The following is a 23,635-nucleotide window of genomic DNA, read 5'->3' as shown; positions in this document are numbered from 1 at the left end:
TCCTTATACACCTAGCCTCAATATGCCACGTAGTGCGAGATGCCTGGCGGGAGTGAGCTGACAGGACCTATGCAACTCTGATAACATTGGGCAGCTATTTTTTATGAAAATTTGTCTTTGTTGTAATGTAATGCGACAATATGCACAAGAAGATTGCGCTAATTTATTTGATAACAGTTGTATGTTGTGTGCAACAGAGTCTGTATATGGCATAGGTCTGCAAACTCTGTCCTCATTACCCCCCCACAGTGCATGTTTTGCAGGTAACCCAGCAGGTGCACAGGTGTATTAATTACTCACAGACATTTTAAAAGGTCCACAGGTGGCGTTAATTATTTGACTTGTGATTCTTTGAGGAGACCTGCAAACCATGCACTGTGTGGGGTCCTGAGGACCGAGTTTGCAGATCGTATGTTATATGGAGCACAACGGAACTTGTATTCGGTTAAAAAAGCTGCAGCTTCTACGATGTAACACTTGATATACAGATTCAAAGACTCAGTCGCACACAGATATACAAGTGTTGCATATCAAATTACTCAGTACGGTCTCCTATTGCGTCCTAGTGGTATCCCATTGCAAATAAGACTCATTGTCAGCAAAAAAAAAAAGACTGACGACCTAAGCAGAGTATCATAGGAAGTGGTGCACCAAGAGGGGTTTGGCGTGACTGCCGCAATGATGTATGAGGACACATTATATACTTTCTAATTCAGCAAGGTCTCGCCCTCCAGAATCCTCTGATTGAAATAATGGGAAGGTATTGGCTACACATGTACATGTTCTGTAAAGTTACAACTATGGACAAATTCGATAATAAGAACGGCACAAGGTTTGTTTTATCACTTTTATTAAACGTATGATTTTGGTCATTTCATGGAAGCTCACCGTTGCAACTGCGAAAGTTGCCACTTGATGCTGAACCAAATCAATCTTACAAGCTGCACGAAACCTTGTTCTTACGTCTACTCAGTTTATTTCATGTTCAACAAGATTTTCCAGGGAACAGTAAATACGTAAAATGCTACAGTTCTATACTGTAGATGTTGCATCACTGATAGGGAGCAGTAAATAGCAGATTACAAATCCATTTACAACAACAGATTACTTATATAGTAGAACAACTAAAACCACAATAAAAGCTTCCCGTTCATTCAAAACTCATCCATACATTTTTTTCCAGCAAGTAACAGATGTTCCTTCTTATACCACCAAATTACCAGCAAACCTACAGGATTTCAAGGCTGATGAACAATTAAATCTGAAAGCTATTCATTAATCCTAATTACCTTCCCCGGAACAGTTTCATAGAACAGATTAACCAGATCACTGCTAGGGACTAGCAGGCTCCAAGCATGTGGCAGGCCTAACTGAAATAAATTGGTAGTGTGAGATTCAGGCAAATGCAAAACTGTACAAGTAATGTGTCTTGGTATTAGCCTTATGATGCCATACAAAGAACTGGAACTGGAAAAGAGCAGTTTTACCATATGTAGTCAGCTGTTCTTTATAGAAAGCACATTATAGGCAGATGTAGGCTGTGCCCGGTAATCACATAGCAGTCGTCTCATTCAGGACAGGATGGTTTATATGATTAGGCATTTGTTTTACAGTCGTGGGAAGACAGAAATTGCAGCGTAATTGTAAAGAACACAAGAAACCAGGAGCTAATCATTAGCATAGTGTTAGTGATACATTTCACTAAGGAACATAAGCACACACTTCACCAGAACTGGAGTACGGCCAACAGCCAAGTGGGCATAGCGCAGAAAATTTACTGTTGGTTTCTAGTTTAAAAGGCGTATACTAATCACCGACTCACTGCGTGCACCTGTACACTTAGGGCAAAACGAACTGAGGAGCCAAGTTTCGCCATTCTAGTAGCAATCGTTAGTGCCCTTTGCTCAGTCAGGACACTGCAGGGTTAGCATCCTCTGGCTTTCTAGTCATTGCTTCTTGGGAAACAATAAAACTTGCTCAGTGACTCCACCCCCCGGGGTAGAATTATGTTAACTGCAAACTCCCTTGAGTATTCATCACATTTAATATAACCATTTGACTTTTGCTATAATAATGCTCTGTATGGAACCATTTGCATTAGAGTAGAACAAATTAAAGTATATATAGATCCATATATATCTATTGCATCCTGGAAAATAATTAGACAGAATCTGATTCGTTGCTATGGGCAATATCAATTTTTTATTTTTAGAAGCTTTAGTAAATCTAGCCCTAGATCTTTCCGCTTGAATAGATCTGGAAATATTGTTGTGGTTGTGTAAGTATGACTCCTGTTTAGAATGCTGTGGACTAGTATTGCCATTTTCATTTTCCTCTGTAAACGCGATGAGAAGTGGTAGCGTCCTTGGTAAATTTACCCCCCTGGAGTGCACATGCTGTGTTCGCCAACACTGCATTGTTCAACAAATCAAATTATTTTCAGAGGCTCTAATATATGAATACCTTACATTGCTATTACTATTTGGTCCTTTTACTAGTAATACCTTTTCATTTAAAAATAGTCTTAAAGGCCACTGAGAATTCTAAAGGGCCCTACACAAATCGATGTGGGTGATTTGAACAATGAACGATATGAACAATGAACCATTTTTTCCGTAACGATCGGACTGATTTGCATACACACTAAAAGATTTGTATGAACAATATGAATGATTTGACATTGCAATCATCAATATCGTCCAAATTGGCTTACGATGATAGACCAACGATGAACGACTGCGAGGACGCAAATCGTTCGATCATTTTTTAACAATATCTTCCATATCATTATTAAATATCTACCAGTGTGTAGGGCCCCTTCAGAATTGGTTTTAACATTTTAAACAAAACAAGGATCATAAAAATTTTACCAGACATTTTATAGGTTTTTGCAGCTCTTATGTTGAATTACAACTTTAACCATTTAATAAATCCAATCTCAGTGTATTTGATTTAAATCACAGTTTAAAAAAATAAAAATAAAAACCTGGAAAAAAAACCATTGTGAGATAAAAATTCCTTTTGTTCCACAGCTTCTTTATTTGTTTGCTCTTGTTTGCAAATAAAAGTTTGAGTTAACAGTTCTAGTTAAGAGTTTCTATGCTACTCTATAGACCCTTGTACACACGGCTGGTTTTCTTTCACCATATGTATAGTCACACTGATAATTTAACAAAACTTCATCTTAGTGCTATAGCGTTAAACCTACACATTAGGATTTTAGATCTTTAGCTACATATTGTTGCCAGTTACATCATATACATATACAGGAAAAAATACAAGACATTGATTTTCACAATATTTAATTTGTACACTAATGTAACTATATGCAACTTCTGAAGACAATTGAGGGTACAGGAAAGGTTCAGAGTACGCTAATAGTTTGGTCCAATATTATCTTAATGTAGTGCTTATTTTCCCTCCCTTTTAAAAGGACAATAAAACACGACAGACGTCACATACACACACTCACTTATGGACAATTGTAGAAACGGATTAACTGCTGTACACCCCGATTTCAGCCACACACATCTAATAAGGCTATTATAATACATCTATATGCAGCATAACTGTCAACACAGCCATTCATAAGTCAGCACCGTATATACATATGTATATATAAACAGGTTGAAACAGCAGACGCATGGGAATAATTAAAAAGTGCCATTCCAAGGCTGCACAATAAAAAAAAATATATATTTAAACATATTTACAAAGCTCGGAAAATTAGCTGCAAAATAATTTATTGCCAATGCCCCATAGGAAAAAATATGGTTGTTTTGTACATTACAGGTAAATTCTTATCAAGTTATATAATGCTATATCTTTCTCTCTTCATTTACAAAATATCCCTGCTTGAGGGCTTCGCAGCAAAACCTGTTCTATGGCTTTACTGTGTTAAAAGGACACTATATTAATAAATAGGTATGCTGAAATGTCTAAATAATTTTGGTGGATGAAGCAGTAATACCAACCCTAGCATTATGCAATTCATTTTAGCAGGTGAATATGGAATAAAAACAGGTTAAAAGGGGACTGAGGTGTGCTGAAGTTTGGGGAAACCAGTGTGTAACTACATATTTCCTGTCCACATTGAAGGTCTTTGGTTGTCATGGAGCTGAGGGACCAGTGTAAAAGCCTATATATTACCTTCAGAACACAGAGGCCTGACAGCGGCTATATTTCATACATAACCGTCCATTTACCTACTGTATATGTTAGACAATTAGAAATCACTGGTTAAACAAAACCGTAAAAGTGTACAACCACCTACACAGCAGAGACAGCCATTTTGTGGGCTGAAAAAATATTAATAAGTCTGCAGCCTAGAAATTTAGGAACAAGTGACAGCACTGAGGGAAAAAGTCTCTCAGTGATGTCACAAAATGGCTGCCTCAGCAGTGTAGAGATCTGATCACTTACATTTTCCATTTAGGAAGAACTCCTGAGGACGACTCGTGTGTTCACGGATGACACAAGGGTATACATTTATGAACACTGGTGCATTGAAAACCAGATGTTTGCAATTATTCTCTAAACGTCTGCATTTTGAAAAATGACAGCATAAGATTGGTTACTAATGGTAACCGCAACCTTTTCTGTGCACCAGTTTTCATACATCTCCCCACTGAAATGATCAAGAACTGTTTCAATATTTTCACGTATCATATTAAGCTTCTCTGTAACAAACAGAGCTATACACAGATTATATATATATATATATATATATATATATATATATATATATATATATATATATTTATATATATATATTTATATTATATATAAAAAAAAAAGTATTTTTATCCTAAAAGTCACTTTAGGACAAAATAAAACATTAAAATACATGTTGACAACAGCAATGCATATATCCTTACACTGCTTCGTGAGGAGATAAATTCCATTTTATATAATTACAAGTTATACGGACAGATCAATTTTTTAACTAGCCCAGCTAAATATTACACACAAATACTGTGTGTGTGTGAGAGTATATATATATATATATGTGTATATATATATATATACATACATACATATATATATATACACATACACACATATATATATATATATATATATATATATATATATATATATACACATACATACACATATACACACACATATATATATATACATACACATATACACACACACACACACATACATATACTATCATTGATCTGTGCCACTACGGATAAAGGGGTAGATGTACAAAGCAGTGATAAAAGTGGAGAAGTGTGCCGTGGCAACCAACCAGCTGTGAAGTAACCATTTATCAAGTGCATTCTATTAACATTATATGTAACAGCTGATTGGTTGCCATGGCAGACTATTATTACGGTTTCATACATCTACCCCAAAGTATGGAAATGGCTGACAGCACTGAAGCAATAAAAGCACTAAGGATCCTGGGAAATGGCTATGTAAACAACCATACAAGTGGTTTACTTTATATCCAGAAAATAGTAGAATTAAACTTTGTCCTACTTAAGGCTAGTCCGTGGAACCGTAAACATGCATTTGTTGATTAAACCTGGACTGGTGACATGCACTTTTAATAAATCACAAATATGAGGAAAAGTAAAAAAGAAAGATTGTCTTCATTAGTGTGTAATAATCAAATAATATTTAATTTTTGGGACTGGTTCAAAAACAGGTTCCAATATCTCAGATAAGAGAATGGGGCACGACATGAGTAGGAACACTGTAATGCGGTGCATCTTTAATTTGTGCAAGCCTTGGAATACATGAACCACCCAAGGGGAGCATTCGACAACAAAACATTATTGCTTTGGTTCTCTCTCAGACACACAGTACACCACGATCACAACAGTAAGGACTGGAATTATGAGAACATAAAGGAAAGCCAAAATGGTCTCCTTAGCTTAAGTGCTGAAATGAGAAGTCTAAGTGCTCCTCACACAGTATGTTTGAAGGTTACACTCAAAGGGATTTTCGGTTTGCTGTTGCTAAAACAAGTGACATTTACACAGTAAAAATATTCAAAATGGGTTACAAAACAAAAAGTGTCAGCTAGCAGCCTGCACAAAACACAACAATGCTGCGGATCTACAAAGCAAAAACTGAATAAAATGGTAATAAATAAATTGCCCATGAAGCCCACTTTAAAAAAAAAAAAAAAAAAGCAGTAAGACAACAAAATGGAATACATAAACAGTAAATGATCTCAGCCATGAACAAAGGTGCCACACAGCTATTTACATAAAGGTATTGTTAAATGACATGGCAACAACTGGCTTGACTAGAGGTACATAAAAGTCCCTCCTTGGGATTCCGCTGAATATTTACAGATATTGTTTTTTCACAAAGAGGTAGCTGTAAAACATTATTCTTAAAGTTTTTGCTCTTGAGAAACTCTAGTTCATTAGCAGTGTCTGACATCTGGCCAGAGAATAATTTTATACCCCCCGTAGGTGTAGCCTTACTGGTACTGCCGCTGGAGCTGATGCACATCTTCCAGCTGGACTTCTCCTGCACTTTGACACTTGAGAAGGACAGGTTATTTTGTGGGTCAATTATATACTTGGCTCCATTATGAAGTTGCGAGCCCAAGCACAGACCCATTAGCTTAAGGCTTTCTACAAGTTCTCCTGCACATCTTGGGGATTGTTGCACTGAGTTTCCAGAACCAGCGCAATTGCGACCGTTCCCGGAGGAGTTGTTGGTGTTACCGCTGTTTGTATTGGAGGGGCTACCTCCTCCTTTATTATCACTTGGACTAGTTTTGTCAACACCTGTACTTCCATTGCTTGGCTTACTTTGACCGCCGCCATCACCTTGATTTCCTGGAGGACCTTCGCTGCTGTCTCGTCTGTGCCAGGAATATGTAAACCCGCTATCTTTGTCCAGCCTTCTCCTGCTTTCAGAGTCATCATCACTAGTTTCTGAGCTGCTGCAGCTTGATCCACGGCCTTGGCTTTTCCTCCTATGATATCTCTTGTGCACAGTGCCGGGAGATGCAATGTTCATTTTTAATCTGCTGAGTTTTGGAGGAAGATTCTCATCCATATCAAACTCATCATCTGACTCTCCTTCCTCGAAAATCTGGTTGAGCACAGGGGCGCTCTTCCTTGATGTGAGCCGATTTGTAACAGAGGGCTTACGTCGCAGAACAACTTGTGTGGACAGTGAAATGGGCTTTTTATCTTCTTCATCTTCTTCCTCATCTTCCTCTACTCTGAAGAGACATTTTCTTCCACTTGTTGATGGATTCAGATTCGCAGGAAGCACTCCTGAAGCTGCTGGGCCTGAGAAATCTGTCACATCCTCCTTTTTCAGTGGTTCCACAAGGCCTTTATTTCTATGGCCATTCAGCACGTTCTCTGTACTGCGAGCTGGGGTAGGTGCAACGCCAACTAAAGAAGCAGCTGTCAAATCATCAGCTAAGTCTTGTTGAACATCAATCTTTGTGGGCCATGACTGCCTAAGGAACCAAACAGAAATAATATATTTAAGTTACAAAAGAAAATAGATCATCCTCCCATATGTAGGCCTACAAAATCATTATACACATTGCGGGTGAACAGATTTAGAATACCCCATTTTTCCAGTTTATTGAAATTAAATGTATCAATGTACTCTAAAATGAAAGCGTAGAACAAAATGCAATCAAAATAATTTGGTTCCAGGTATAACAGATTTTGGGCCAGATTCAGCTTCATTAGCAGCTGCACGGGCACCGGCAGCCGCTGTGACGCCAAACATGGGGGGGGGGGGGGGGGCGGCGACTGACTTCGCTGCTAGAGGGCTACCTATGCGCTCGCATATTAGCGGGGAGGGAGGATTCGGCATGCGAGGCGGCCTCCCGCATGCTAGAGACAGGTGTTGTAGTTCTGCGATTTTTCGCAAAACTACAACTCAAGCTGAATTAGGCCCTGTGCTACTTTCATTGGTTTAGGTTCTGGTTCACTGACAGAATCATACCCAGGCATATCAGTTACTGGAAACCTGGGGAATGGGCTGACAGGGCTTTACTTCGTATGGGAAACGGGGGTTCAAGAGAAAGCAAGCAATACTCCTAATCCTCACCTTTAATCCTAACACTAATACCCTCATCATTAATTCTAATACCCTAACATTAACACCAATACCCAAACCCTCACCTTTAATCCTAACCTTGGGCCTAATTCAGCATGGAATGCTGCTGCTGCTGCGTCGACTCGGTGTTGGGGGGGCGTGGTCCAGACAATGGAGGCATATCCAGACCCAAAACATGGCGGTAGCCAGCCGTCTGCCTTTGCAGCTAGGCTGCGTAAGCGGAGGGCTACTCTAAACATGCAAAAGCACTGCCGCCGTGCGATGCTTTCGCATGTTTGCGGGGTAGCTTGCCCTGTGTAGGCGTCCCCCCGCATGTCAGGGTAATGGATTGTAGATGTATCGTAGATGTTAAAAAAAAATGCACATGCTGTATTAGGCCCCTAATACCCTAAAACTAATACCCAAACCAAACCCCTAACCCTATAAGGGCAGACTTGAGGGGGTAAATGGTTCTTATCTGCCGTCATATTCTATGTAACATTTTTTTTACTCAATTAGCCAACTATTGCAGATTTAACCAACTATAGTTATTCCCAAAACTGTTGCAGAAGTTCCCACAAATGTCGATAGAACTTAAGGGTACTAATTCAGACCGATTGAAGCAGCAAAATCTTTCTCTAATGGGCAAAACCATGTGCACTGCAGGTGAGGCAGATATAACATGTGCAGAGAGTTAGATTTGGGTGGGTTATTTTGTTTCTGTGCAGGGTAAATACTGGTTGCTTTATTTTGACACTGCAATTTAGATTTCAGTTTGAACACATCCCACCTAAATCTAAAATTTAGAGCAATCCGTGACAAATTTTGAACCACTAGGTATACGTGATCCTGATACCTATGGAATTCAATAAAACAAAACGGTCAGGAATTTTTTTTGGGTGCAAAATCCTATTGGGGGGGGAAGGAGGAGGAAAAAAAAACAAAACAAAAAAATGGTATCAGGTTATACCCCCCGTAGGTGTAGCCTTACTGGTACTGCCGCTGGAGCTGATGCGCGCCCCCCCCCCCCAAAAAAAAAAAAAAGACAGAATTATTACTCAAAAATAACTTGCTGTGGGGCTGTGAGAAAAAGATGCGCTGCTCATTTTGTTTTTCAATTTGATGGGGAAAAAACCCTGCTCCGCTGGGTTTTTCTAAAATCCGCACATAACTGAATATGCCAGTATAGCTTAGCCTTTTTATCCCTTAACTGTTGATTCATAAATTAATGTTGGCAAAAGGGTTCCAAAATGTAAATAGATGTTGGATTTTCCGTCAGATCACTCCAGTCTGCGCAAAGTGGTGCTGAAAGCACACCTAAAATTAAAATCAGTACTAGTGTTGCCTAGTTATCTGGCTTAAGCGTGTTATTATATTCTTTGTATACAGGTTGAGTCTCTCCAAAATACTTTTGGTCCCAAGCATTTCGGATATGGATTTCTGATGTTTCCGCATTTTGGAATATTTGATTACCATAATGAGATATCTATTTATCCCTTAACAATTAAAAAACCAAAAAAAAAGAGGTCATCTTTTAAAAGGGATAAAAGAACGAATATATGCACCCACAGCGTATAAATGACATAGTAGTGGAGAGGGTGTTTATGTGAGAATAACATGGATGACCTCAATTGGGCTATTCACATCTGTTCTGCAATGGGAAAGACGCAACAACGCCTTTTCTACTTACATAGGTTAACTGCTGCAAGTCCGCCCAGGACTATTACAATACATTTCCACAGACATGTAATGGAGACCACACTGGTGTATTCTACCTTGGTGTGGTGTGGAAATAGCTCCCAGGTAGTGCGTATGTGTATAGACAGTAGTTAAAGCAGCAGAACGGATGAATGGTCAATCACTACCTCAGTTAGAAGACATCTTACTTAAAAAAAGGAGTAATCACTCCTTTTTTTAAGTAAGATGTTAAAAGGCAAATAAATTACGGTGGAAAATAATCATCCATGTTCTAAATCTTTCTGATATTTTACAGTCAAACAGGAGGTTAAGGAGCATTAAACCCCACACATGCAGGTTCAGGAGTAGCTTCTTTCCATCTGTGATTTTTAGATTCAATTTACAGTGAATTGTTTTTATCATACAGGAGCCTTTTGTAATTTCACTTCGCTGCATCTGAAGTTTTGGACAGTAAATAACTGAATTGAATACAGGTTGAGTCTTCCATATTTACAGAATGCTAGGGACCAGGAGCATTCTGGATATGGGATTTATCCAAATTTTTAAATACATGTCGGTGGTAGGTTGGGTGTGTTGGCAGTGGGTCCAGGAAGGGTAAAGCCACTGCCCCGCCATCTGTCATTGGTCCCCGGAACAAGTGATGTCATGACGTCACTACAGGGCCAGAAAATTCCTATTTTCTGTTCTCCGGATAGAAACATAGAATTTGACGGCAGATAAAAACCACTTGGCCCATCTAGTCTGCACTTTTTTTTTTTTTTTTTATCCTTTAGGCAATCTCAACCCTTTTTGAACCTTAATTCTTTGTAAGGATATTCATATGCCTGTCCCAAGCATGTTTAAATTGGTCTACAGTCTTAGCCTCTACCACCTCTGATGGGAGGCTATTCCACTTATCCACTACCCTTTCTGTGAAGTCATTTTTCCTTAAATTTCCCCTGAACCTCCCCCCCTCCAGTCTCAGTGTATGTCCTCGAGTTATAATACTTCTCTTCCTTTGAAGAATGTTTCCCTCCTGAACTTTGTTAAGACCCTTGATATATTTGAAAGTTTCTATCATGTCCCCCCTTTCCCTTCTCTCCACCAAACTATACATGTTAAGATCTTTTAGCCTTTCCGGGTAAGTTTTGTGATGTAGGCCATGCACCATTTTAGTTGCCCTTCTTTGTACACTCTCTAATGTATTTATATCTTTCTGGAGATATGGTCTCCAGAACTGGACACAGTATTCCAGATGGGGCCGCACCAATGACCTATACAGTGGCATTATCACTTCTTTTTTCCTGCTACTGATTCCTCTCCCTATGCAACCAAGCATCTGACTTGCCTTTCTCATTGCCTTGTTGCATTGCTTTCCTGCCTTCAAGTCACTTGAAATAGCAACTCCTAAATCCCTTTCCTCCTCAGTTGTTTCCATTACAGTACCCTTGATACTATATTTAGCATTTGGGTTTTTGAGACCCAAGTGCATGATTTTGCATTTTTTAGCATTAAACTGTAGTTGCCACGTTCTTGACCATTTCTCAAGCCTACCTAGGTCATCAATCATTTGTTTTACCCCTCCCGGTGTGTCTACTCTGTTGCATATCTTTGTATCATCTGCAAAAAGGCATACCTTCCCTTCAATACCATTTGCAATGTCACCAACAAAGATATTAAAGAGAACTGGACCAAGTACAGATCCCTGGCGTACTCCACTGGTAACATTTCCCTCCATAGATTGCACTCCATTAACTACAACTGTCTGTTTCCTATCCTGCAACCAGGTTCTTATCCATTTAACCGTTTTATAACCCACCCCCACGCTTTCAAGTTTATTTAGCAGTCTGCAATGTGGGACAGAGTCAAATGCCTTACTAAAGTCTAGATATGCTACATCTACAGCTCCCCCTTGATCTATTATTTTCGTCACAGAGTCAAAAAAGTCAATAAGATTTGTTTGGCATGATCTCCCACCAGTAAATCCATGCTGTTTTGGATCCTGTAAGTGGTTTGATGTAAGATATTCCACAACTCTTTCTTTTAATAGTTTTTCCATTACTTTCCCTACTACTGATGTAAGGCTTACTGGTCTGTAGTTACTTGCTTCTTCCTTGCTTCCACTTTTGTGCAGTGGAACTACATTTGCTCTTTTCTAGTCCTCTGGAATAGCACCTGTATTTAGTGACTGGTTAAATAATTCTGTTAAAGGTGTAACCAGCACATCTTTTAGCTCTTTGAGTATCCTTGGGTGTATCCCATCTGGTCCCATTGATTTATCCACTTTTAGTTGTGAAAGTTCTGTTAGGGACTTCTCCTCTGTAAATGTACTTTCATCTACCTTATTTTTATGAATGTCCTTGCAACTTAACTGTGGCCCCATCCCTTCTTCTGTAGTAAATACTGAGCAAAAATTATTATTTAGGTGATCTGCTATTGCCTTGTCACCCTCCACCAAATGCTCACTCTGTGTCTCAAGTCTTATTATTCCTCCATTTGATTTTCTCCTTTCACTTATATACTTAGAAAAAGTTTTGCCCCCTTTATCTACTGACTGGGCCATTTTCTCCTCAGCTTCTGCCTTTACACGTCTGATCACTTTCTTAGCATCCTTCAGTCTGTCAAGATACACCTCTTTGTCATTAATATTTTGAGTCTGTTTGTATTTCCTAAAAGCCATCTTTTTTTGCTTTCACACTAGTTGATACTTCTTTTGTGAACCACACTGGCTTCCTTTTCCTGGTGCTTTTCCTAACCCTTTTGATACAAAGATCAGTTGCACTCAGTATTGCACTTTTCAGTTTTTCCCACCTCTCCTGCAGTCCTTCCAAGTTCCAGCAGTCCGCCAATGAATCACTTAAACATCTCCCCATTTTTGCAAAGTCAGCATTTCTAAAATCCAACACCTTTGTTTTTGTGTGACGAGAGTTGGATCCTGTCTTTATACTAAACCATACTGCTTGATGATCACTGGATCCCAGGTGCTCACCCACATATATGTTGGATATCCTATCACCATTTGTAAGAATTAAATCTAATATTGAATCTTTGCGAGTGGGCTCCGTCACCAATTACTTGAGAGATGCTCCCTGTAAGGAATGTAAAAATTTGCCACTTGTAGTTGAACTTGCAAAAGACCCCTGCCAATTTACATCAGGTAAATTAAAGTCTCCCATGATTATGACTTCTTCCTTTAAAGCAATTTTAGTGATGTCCAACAATAGGTTCCTGCCCAAATCCTGCCCCTGGCCTGGTGGTCTATAGATCAGCCCAATGTGAATAACATCCTTCTCCCCGGTTTCTATGGTGACCCAAAGGGCCCCAGTTTTGTCTTCAATATTTTGTATTAAAGTAGCATTTATGCTTTTTTTCACATACATTGCTACCCCTCCTCCTATTCTTCCTATTCTATCCTTCCTAAATAAATTGTATCCTGGTATAGCTATGTCCCAGTCATGATTTTCATTGCACCATGACTCTGTAATTGCCACAAAATCCAGGTTATCCCACGTCATTATCGCAATTAGCTCTGGAATTTTGTCTCCTAAGCTCCTAGCATTTGCACACACAGCTTTAAGAATTTTGTCTGTGCATCCGTCATTAGTAGCCATGTCCAGACTGTACAAAATAAATGACAAGTTTAAAGTTGAAATTACCTGTTTGGGGATGTTGCTCAGTGTTTGAGATAATATAAATATATATATACAAATTAGAAGTTGTTGCTGTGATTTCTTCAAGCCGAGAGTGCCGCATCCTCGTCTTATATGTTTATCTTTATGAAGGCACCGGCTACAGCTAAATATCTGTCTTAGGAGTGCCAAACTCTATCCACGCTATATCTATATATATCTATATCTATATCTATATATATATATATATATATATATATGATTTTACTCACCGGTAAATCTATTTCTCGTAGTCCGTAGTGGATGCTGGGACTCCGTAAGGACCATGGGGAATCGCAGCTCCGCAGGAGACTGGGCACAACTAAAGAAAGCTTTAGGACTACCTGGTGTGCACTGGCTCCTCCCACTATGACCCTCCTCCAGACCTCAGTTAGGATACTGTGCCCGGAAGAGCTGACACAATAAGGAGGGATTTTGAATCCCGGGTAAGACTCATACCAGCCACACCAATCACACCGTATAACTCGTGATACTATACCCTGTTAACAGTATGAAATATAACTGAGCCTCTCAACAGATGGCTCAACAATAACCCTCTAGTTAGGCAATAACTATATACAAGTAATGCAGACAATCCGCACTTGGGATGGGCGCCCAGCATCCACTACGGACTACGAGAAATAGATTTACCGGTGAGTAAAATCTTATTTTCTCTGACGTCCTAAGTGGATGCTGGGACTCTCCGTAAGGACCATGGGGATTATACCAAAGCTCCCAAACGGGCGGGAGAGTGCGGATGACTCTGCAGCACCGAATGAGCAAATTCTAGGTCCTCCTCAGCCAGGGTATCAAACTTGTAGACTCTTGCAAAAGTGTTTGAACCCGACCAAGTAACAGCTCGGTAAATTTGTAAAGCCGAGACCCCTCGGGCAGCCGCCCAAGAAGAGCCCACTTTCCTCGTGGAATGGGCTTTTACAGATTTAGGGTGCGGCAGTCCAGCCGCAGAATGTGCAAGTTGAATCGTGCTACAGATCCAGCGAGCAATAGTCTGCTTAAAAGCAGGAGCACCCAGCTTGTTGGGTGCATACAGGATAAATAGCGAGTCAGTTTTCTTGACTCCAGCCGTCCTGGAAACATATATTTTTCAGGGCCCTGACTACGTCCAGTAGCTTGGAATCCTCCAAGTCCCAAGTAGCCGCAGGCACCACAATAGGTTGGTTCACATGAAAAACTGATACCACCTTAGGAAGGAATTGGGAACGAGTCCTCAATTCCGCCCTATCCATATAAAAAAAATCAGATAAGGGCTTTTGCATGACAAAGCCGCCAATTCTGATACACGCCTGGCCGACGCCAAGGCCAACAGCATGACCACTTTCCACGTGAGGTACTTTAGCTCCACGGATTTAAGTGGCTCAACCCAATGCGACTTCAGGAAATCCAACACCACGTTGAGATCCCACGGTGCCACTGGAGGCACAAACGGGGGCTGAATATGCAGCACTCCCTTAACAAAAGTCTGAACTTCAGGCAGTGAAGCCAGTTCTTTTTTGGAAGAAAATGTACAGAGCCGAAATCTGGACCTTAATGGAACCTAATTTTAGGCCCATAGTCACTCCTGACTGTAGGAAGTGCAGAAATCGACCCAGTTGAAATTCCTCCGTTGGGGCCTTCCTGGCCTCACACCAAGCAACATATTTTTGCCATATGCGGTGATAATGTTTTGCGATCACATCTTTCCTAGCCTTAATCAGCGTAGGAATTACTTCCTCCGGAATGCCTTTTTCCTTTAGGATCCGGTGTTCAACCGCCATGCCGTCAAATGCAGCCGCGATAAGTCTTGGAACAGACAGGGCCCCTGCTGCAGCAGGTCCTGTCTGAGCGGCAGAGGCCATGGGTCCTCTGAGATCATTTCTTGAAGTTCTGGGTACCAAGCTCTTCTTGGCCAATCCGGAACCACGAGTATAGTTCGTACTCCTCTCCTTCTTATTATTCTCAGTACCTTGGGTATGAGAGGCAGAGGGAACACATACACCGACTGGTACAGCCACGGTGTTACCAGAGCGTCCACAGCTATCGCCTGAGGGTCCCTTGACCCGGCGCAATATATTTTTAGCTTTTTGTTGAGGCGGGACGCCGACATGTCCACCTGTGGCCTTTCCCAATGGTGTACAATCATTTGGAAAACTTCCGGATGAAGTCCCCACTCTCCCGGGTGGAGGTCGTGCCTACTGAGAAAGTCTGTTTCCCAGTTGTCCACTCCGGGAATGAACACTGCTGACAGTGCTAACACATGATTTTCCGCCCATCGGAAAATCCTTGTGGCTTCTGCCATCGCCATCCTGCTTCTTGTGCCGCCCTGTTGGTTTACATGGGCGACCGCCGTGATGTTGTCTGACTGGATCAGCACCGGCTGGTGTTGAAGCAGGGGTCTAGCCTGACTTAGGGCATTGTAAATGGCCCTAAGTTCCCGAATATTTATGTGTAGGGAAGTCTCCTGACTCGACCATAGTCCTTGGAAGTTTCTTCCTTGTGTGACTGCCCCCCCAGCCTCGAAGGCTGGCATCCGTGGTCACCAGGACCCAGTCCTGTATGCCGAATCTGCGGCCCTCTAGAAGATGAGCACTCTGCAGCCACCACAACAGCGACACCCTGGCCCTTGGAGACAGGGTTATCAGCCGATGCATCTGAAGATGCGACCCGGACCACTTGTCCAACAGATCCCACTGGAAGATCCTTGCATGGAACCTGCCGAATGGATTTTCTTCGTAAGAAGCTACTATCTTTTCCAGGACTCGCGTGCATTGATGCACCGACACCTGTATTTGTTTTAGGAGGTCTCTGACTAGAGATGACAACTCCTTGGCCTTCTCCTCCGGGAGAAACCCTTTTTCCTGTTCTGTGTCCAGAACCATACCCAGGAACAGTAGACGCGTCGTAGGAACCAGCTGCGACTTTGGAATATTCAGAATCCAGCCGTGCTGTTGTAGCACTTCCCGAGATAGTGCTACTCCGACCAACAACTGCTCCCTGGACCTCGCCTTTAAAAGGAGATCGTCCAAGTAAGGGATAATTATAACTCCCTTTTTTCGAAGGAGTAACATCATTTCGGCCATTACCTTGGTAAATACCCTCGGTGCCGGGGACAGACCAACGGCAACGTCTGGAATTGGTAATGACAGACCTGTACCACAATTTTGAGGTACTCCTGGTGAGGAGGGTAAATGGGGACATGCAGGTAAGCATCCTTGATGTCCAGTGATACCATGTAATCCCCTTCGTCCAGGCTTGCAGTAACCGCCCTGAGCGATTCCATTTTGAACTTGAACCTTCGTATATAAGTGTTCACAGATTTCAATTTTAGAATGGGTCTCACCGAACAGTCTGGTTTCGGTACCACAAACATTGTGGAATAGTAACCCCGGCCTTGTTGAAGGAGGGGTACCTTGATTATCACCTGCTGGAAGTACAGCTTGTGAATTGCCGCCAGTACTACCTCCCCTTTCTCCGAGGGCAGCAGGCAAGGCTGATTTGAGGTAACGGCGAGGGGGAGTCGCCTCGAACTCCAGCTTGTATCCCTGTGATACTACCTGCAGAACCCAGGGATCCACCTGTGAGCGAGCCCACTGTTCGCTGAAGTTCCCGAGACGCGCCCCCACCGCACCTGGCTCCACCTGTGGAGCCCCAGCGTCATGCGGTGGACTCAGATGAAGCGGGGGAAGATTTTTGATCCTGGGAACTGGCTGTCTGGTGCAGCTTTTTCCCTCTTCCCTTGTCTCTGTTCAGAAAGGAAGCGCCTTTGACCCGCTCGCTTTTCTGAAGCCGAAAGGACTGTACCTGATAATACGGTGCTTTCTTAGGCTGTGAGGAAACCGGAGGTAAAATTTTTTCCTTCCCAGCTGTTGCTGTGGATACGAGGTCCCAGAGACCATCCTCAAACAATTCCTCACCTTCATAAGGCAGAATCTCCATGTGCCTTTTAAAGCCAGCATCACCTGTCCACTGCCGGGTCCCTAATACCCTCCTGGCAGAATGGACATTGCATTAATTTTGGATGCCAGTCGGCAAATATCCCTCTGTGCATCCCTCATATGTAAGACGACGTCTTTAATATGCTCTATGGTTAGCAAAATAGTATCCCTGTCTAGGGTATCCATATTATCTGACAGGGTATCAGACCACGCTGCAGCAGCACTCTCCATGCTGAGGCAATTGCAGGTCTCAGTATAGTACCTGAGTGTGTATATACAGACTTCAGGATAGCCTCCTGCTTTTTATCAGCAGGCTCCTTCAAAGTGGCCGTATCCTAAGACGGCAGTGCCACCTTTTTTGACAAACGTGCGAGCTCCTTATCCACCCTAGGGGATATCTCCCCACGTGACCTATCCTCTGGCGGGAAAGGGTACGTCATCAGTAACTTTTTAGAAATTACCAGTTTCTTATCGGGGGAACCCACGCTTCATTCACTCATCTGATGGGGGAACAAAACACTGCCTGCTTTTTCTCCCCAAACATAAAACCCCTTTTTTGTGGTACTATGGGTTAATGTCAGAAATGTGTAACACATTTTTCATTGCAGAGATCATGCAACGGATGTTCCTAGTGGATTGTGTATATGTCTCAACCTCGTCGACACTGGAGTCAGACTCCGTGTCGACATCTGTATCTGCCATCTGAGGTAGCGGGCGTTTTTGAGCCCCTGATGGCCTTTGAGACGCCTGGGCAGGCGCGGGCTGAGAAGCCGGCTGTCCCATAGCTGTTACGTCATCCAGCCTTTTACATAAGGAGTAGACACTGTCGGTTAATACCTTCCACTTATCCATCCACTCTGGTGTCGGGCCCCACAGGGGGCGACATCACATTTATAGGCCTCTGCTCCGCCTCCACATATCCTCCTCAAACATGTCGACACAGCCGTACCGACACACCGCACACACACAGGGAATGCTCTGACTGAGGACAGGACCCCACAAAGTCTTTTGGGGAGACAGAGAGAGAGTATGCCAGCACACACCAGAGCGCTATATAATGCAGGGATTAACACTATAACTGTGATTTTTCCCAATAGCTGCTTGTATACACAATATTGCGCCTAAATTTAGTGCCCCCCTCTCTTTTTAACCCTTTGAGCCGGAAAACTACAGGGGAGAGCCTGGGGAGCTGTCTTCCAGCTGCACTGTGAAGAAAAAATGGCGCCAGTGTGCTGAGGGAGATAGCCCCGCCCCTTTTTCGGCAGACTTTTCTCCCGCTATTTTTATGGATTCTGGCAGGGGTATTTTACACATATATAGCCTATATGACTATATATTGTGTAGATTTGCCAGCCAAGGTGTTTAATACTGCTGCTCAGGGCGCCCCCCCCCCAGCGCCCTGCACCCGTCAGTGACCGGAGTGTGAGGTGTGCATGAGGAGCAATGGCGCACAGCTGCAGTGCTGTGCGCTACCTTGGTGAAGACCGAAGTCTTCTGCCGCCGATTTCCAGGACCGCTTCTTGCTTCTGGCTCTGTAAGGGGGACGGCGGCGCGGCTTCGGGACCGAACGATCGAGGTCGGGTCCTGTGTTCGATCCCTCTGGAGCTAATGGTGTCCAGTAGCCTAAGAAGCCCAAACTATCTCCAGTCAGGTAGGTTCGCTTCTTCTCCCCTTAGTCCCTCGTAGCAGTGAGTCTGTTGCCAGCAGATCTCACTGAAAATAAAAAACCTAAAATATACCTTCTTTTCTAGGAGCTCAGGAGAGCCCCTAGTGTGCATCCAGCTCAGCCGGGCACAAGATTCTAACTGGGGTCTGGAGGAGGGTCATAGTGGGAGGAGCCAGTGCACACCAGGTAGTCCTAAAGCTTTCTTTAGTTGTGCCCAGTCTCCTGCGGAGCCGCTATTCCCCATGGTCCTTACGGAGTCCCAGCATCCACTTAGGACGTCAGAGAAATAGATATATCTATCTATCTATCTATAGCTATCTATCTATCTATAGCTATCTATCTATCTATAGCTATCTATCTATCTATCTATAGCTATCTATCTATAGCTATCTATCTATCTATAGCTATCTATCTATCTATCGCTATCTATCTATCTATAGCTATCTATCTATCGTTTACACTGTGTCCTTTACACCATGAATACACCTCCCTAAATGTAAAGATATAGTACACCTGATATGGGAGTAATTTTTTTTTCTGAGAGGTAGTTCTGACAAAATTAGCCCTTGACCAACTAGGCGTAGACAAGAGGTGCAGCAAAAAAGCTGTAGCAGCCCACTTGGTTTAGGGTGCCAGTCACTTTGTGCAAGTCACCAAGTAGGGATGCAGCAAGAGAGTCCCAGACTACCACACTTCCTTCCCAGTGTATGACAATTGGTGTCAATGGCTCCTTTCCCTTGGATGAGTGCTTTTGCTCATTTTTCAATAATGGGTAAGTAATAGGTACAGTTTCAAACTATACACCACTCTATAGTTTATAGGCTGCGTTTCCAGGAAATATATATTGTGATAATGATAGCATGGGTCAGTACAAAAAAAAAAAAAACACAACAAAACACCTTTACAACAGGCACAGTAGTTTAACCCTTTATGACCCGGGACTTGTACATTTACATGGACACAGATAGACTGTATTGTGAGGACGGTTGCCATTCAAATCCCAATAACCATTTAAATGTACAAAAACATTGTTAAAATTTTCAGATGGCAGCACCCGACGCTGCGAGTTTGAAATATGGCTTCACTCAGAAAGATCGCCACGAGGGGAGTATCCCACTTTACAAGTAAAATGGCGTACTTTATCAATCGAATTCCAGCAAAATCATTATGCAAGCAGTCATTGGAGTTACTAGAATATCAAACCAAAATATCGAATTAGAACGAATTGCAATATTTGGTAAATGAGCTACAACACTAGCAAATCGTTGTCCAATAGGATGGAAATTGGGTCTAAATGACCATCCATATGTTTTGGGTTACAGAGGCCTCATTCATCTACTCTACCAGTGTCATCACTGGGATACACCTGAAACGTGCAATGGGTCATAGAGGGTTAAGAAAGAACAACCTACTCAACAAAAGTATTTTTGATACTGAATCGTTCAATATTCTGCAATCTATTTCTGGTCGTTTTAGAACTGACTTTTCTTGATTATAGTCCCACTGTAATAATGGGCACAATGTGAGCAAAGAACTCTGAGCGAGGCCTGTCTAAGGCCCTTATGATGCCACTTGTAGTTGCTAGGATACAAATCAGCACCACAGAAAATTGGCAGGCAGTCACATACTTGCATTTCTGATTCAGATTTGCTGCACACATAGGCGAGGAATAACACTGCTTAAGCTGCAAAATCTCCTTACAACTACTGTATTTATACAGTATATCTCTACACAGAAGGAGAGGGTTAATTGGAATTCTACCTACATTACACTGTAATCTCCAGAAGAGCGCACAACTGCGACATTAGTGTGCATTGTTTATTACCCAATCTATAAGGTCTCGGTCTCTCTTCAATAGCCTGGCACAGCAGTCAGGTCTCACCAGTTCATACTTTGTGCTCTACTGAACACTAGCAGCTAATTACTGATAATACAGTTACCTATTGTTTGACCATGGGGAAATGTGACAGGTCAATGAGAGTGAAGAATACAAGCAACAATTAAGGCTGTATTTACCAAAAGGCCATAAAAAGGCACGTGATCATAAGGAACCGTAGAAAATAGCTTTTATGTTCATTTTTTTTCTTGTTCCTTTTATTTTGCTTATTGACCTTTTCAGCTGGAAGAAAACCTTTCATATTAGGTTCTTCCTGTATCAGTAAAGAAAGGCGGTATTTTGTACAAATAAGCAGAGGAGACATTAGAACTGCTTTTTGGGGCACTTATGACGTAGTTAAAATATAAATTTTAACAGATATCGGTATATAAAATAAACACACACATATATGTTTACAAAGTATATTAGGTATATAAATTACCAGTGATATGGTCTAAAGAGGTAAACCATGTATTACTGTAGTATATATCAGAGCAACTTTCTGGATACTTTAGAAGGAGATCAGAGTCTAGTCAAAGCCAGCCCTGGAAAGGAAATCTTAAAAGGTGCATACACACAGTGACATATTGACCATCTTCAATTTTGACTGTGTGCTAATTTTGACTATTTTTACTTGAGATATTGGCTGTGTGCGATTTTGACTAAACTATACTTTGTACTAGATAGTCAAGATCGACTTGCCTGCACAGTGTATTTTTTTTTTTGCAATACCGACCCAACGGGAGCACGCATCCGTATCGCAAGCTGTGTACACATGGTGCAATATTGACTAACTTTCCTTACGACTTTGACTGTATAGTCAAAATCGTTAGCATACATCGCACCGTGTGTATGCACCTTAAGAAGGGTGTTACTATCCTGATTCCACTTGACAAAATGACACTTATAGTAATGAATAAAATCAGTACCTAAACTGGGCCTTGATGTTACTGGGGCTTGCAGAACGGGCCTGAATCTCTTTTTCTTGCTTCTCTCGCAAAATTCTTTCTGCCAGCAGGAAGTACGTAGCTGTAATGTGGTTGTATTTGTTTGTCTCCAAGGCGCTGAAAGGAAAAAATATAAAACAGGAAACGTAATGTAGAACTCAACTGCAGCTGCTTTTATGAACTTAAAGCTAAACCCTACTAAATAACTTGATAGTTCAGAATAGCATTCCCTTAAAGGCTCACTCTGTGCACAGATCAATTGTTGGTGCTGTTCCTGGTTTATAGGAAATAACAAAATGCATTCGTGTGTTTAGAGCAGGAATCAGTGAGTTCTACGTTTGCAGGAATAAGGACTGTACAGTCTCTGTGAGGCTTTCCCCTGAGGAAAGCACCTGAGCAACACCTCTCATGCACAGAAAATAACCCCTTATGGGAAAGATAGTGACAGCTTACTCTACAATGGCATCTCTGTCGGCTATGTCGCCTAGAACCATCCGTTGTATGATGCCGTTGTGCTCCTCCTCAGAGAGGTTTTTGTAGGACACTAGAGGAATGTTGTACTTTGTTGCAGGTGACGGATCAACTCCTTGGAGCCATGGATGGTTTTCAATTTCCTCTAGAGATGCCCGTCTCTTAGGATCTCTCTGTAGCATGCGAGTGATAAGGCTGGAAGAAGAAAATGTGAAACATCAGAATGATACAGGCAAATGCTAAGAGAAGTGACATGCCACAAGTAGTATAGTAATTGTCTATGCAGAATCAATACAAGGAAGAAACGGTACCGAACAATCTGCTTTCAAATTGAACATATTTACAACACTCTAAATATGATCACTATCATTAGATCTCCAATAAGATTATATTTGTCCCTGTGCCCAAAGTTAGACAGGGCTTTAGGAAGAATAAAAAAAAAAAACCTGGAATTTAATTTGGTTGATGTATGTATATATATTGGTGTGACTACTAGGGTATACAGTAGTTCTATTACAGCAGTGTCTCATGTTTGGTCCTCATGGAACCCTAACAGCGCCTGTTTTCAAGGTATCCTCTGAAATAATTGGGGATCTATTAGATGCCATCAGTCAGAGCAAGGGTCTAATTACCGAACGTCTACCAATTACACTGAGCCTTCCCCTCAGAGTACAGCATAACACAGTAGTGCACAAAACAGAAGTACAAATTCCCTATTCTACTTGGGGTGCGGTGCTCTACCAGTGAAGCACCACGGTACAGTTTTAAAAGGTGCTGAGGTATATTAATCCTGGTTTGGTTATTTGATTACTACCTGTATGACAGTGTTTCTTGAGGCTTTGAGTTTTGTAAAATTATATATGGAGGCAAACTTTATAATTCTGCCAATTGATGACAGCAGTTACTTTACAGATTAGTGCTAACTAAAGCCTGTACAGAAGATCGTACTCAAGCAAGAAAGGCTGGCCCAAACTAAAATGTCCCTGTAGATACCAGTTTCTCTGTCCACGATCCTTGGACCTGTGGAAGATCTAAGAGCACTAGAAGGATGTACTTACTCTTTACACCCTTTGGACACGTGCTTGGGCACAGTATATTTACAGTCCATGATCATAGTCAGTGTTTCGCTGTCATTTGCTTCTTGGAATGGAGGAGTTCCACACACCAGCATGAAGAGGATGACACCCAGACTCCATATATCTGAAAAGAAACAAGAGGCTCAGCTTAAGCACACATCCCTTTAATGCACCGATGACTTCCTAGAGGTTCTAGTGTAGCCAGTTACCACCCAACTTTGTTATTGTTTTATTGTTAATTGGGAATCAATATCAAAACTGTAAAACAATCCATTTTCT

The 23,635-nt window shown here is 41.7% G+C and overlaps 1 protein-coding gene across 2 annotated transcripts in view; it reads right to left on the bottom strand.

Annotated features, from left to right (window-relative positions):
• Positions 1–5,609: 5,609 nt before the first annotated feature.
• SNRK (SNF related kinase) overlaps positions 5,610–23,635 on the bottom strand; it is a 114,549-nt gene continuing 96,523 nt past the window's right edge. For both annotated transcript variants that reach the window (XM_063922316.1, XM_063922317.1), the window contains exons 3-6: positions 23,339–23,480; positions 22,263–22,475; positions 21,792–21,926; positions 5,610–7,450 (exon numbers count right to left, since the gene is read on the bottom strand). In XM_063922316.1, the coding sequence (XP_063778386.1) occupies positions 6,241–7,450; positions 21,792–21,926; positions 22,263–22,475; positions 23,339–23,480 (1,700 nt within the window). In that variant the 3' untranslated portion in view covers positions 5,610–6,240. The remainder of the gene's footprint in view (positions 7,451–21,791; positions 21,927–22,262; positions 22,476–23,338; positions 23,481–23,635) is intronic.

Source organism: Pseudophryne corroboree, chromosome 5, assembly GCF_028390025.1.
Source record: "Pseudophryne corroboree isolate aPseCor3 chromosome 5, aPseCor3.hap2, whole genome shotgun sequence".
NCBI lineage: Eukaryota > Metazoa > Chordata > Amphibia > Anura > Myobatrachidae > Pseudophryne > Pseudophryne corroboree.
Note: the sequence above shows the minus strand (reverse complement) of the source record. Positions and strands in the feature narration are given on the sequence as shown.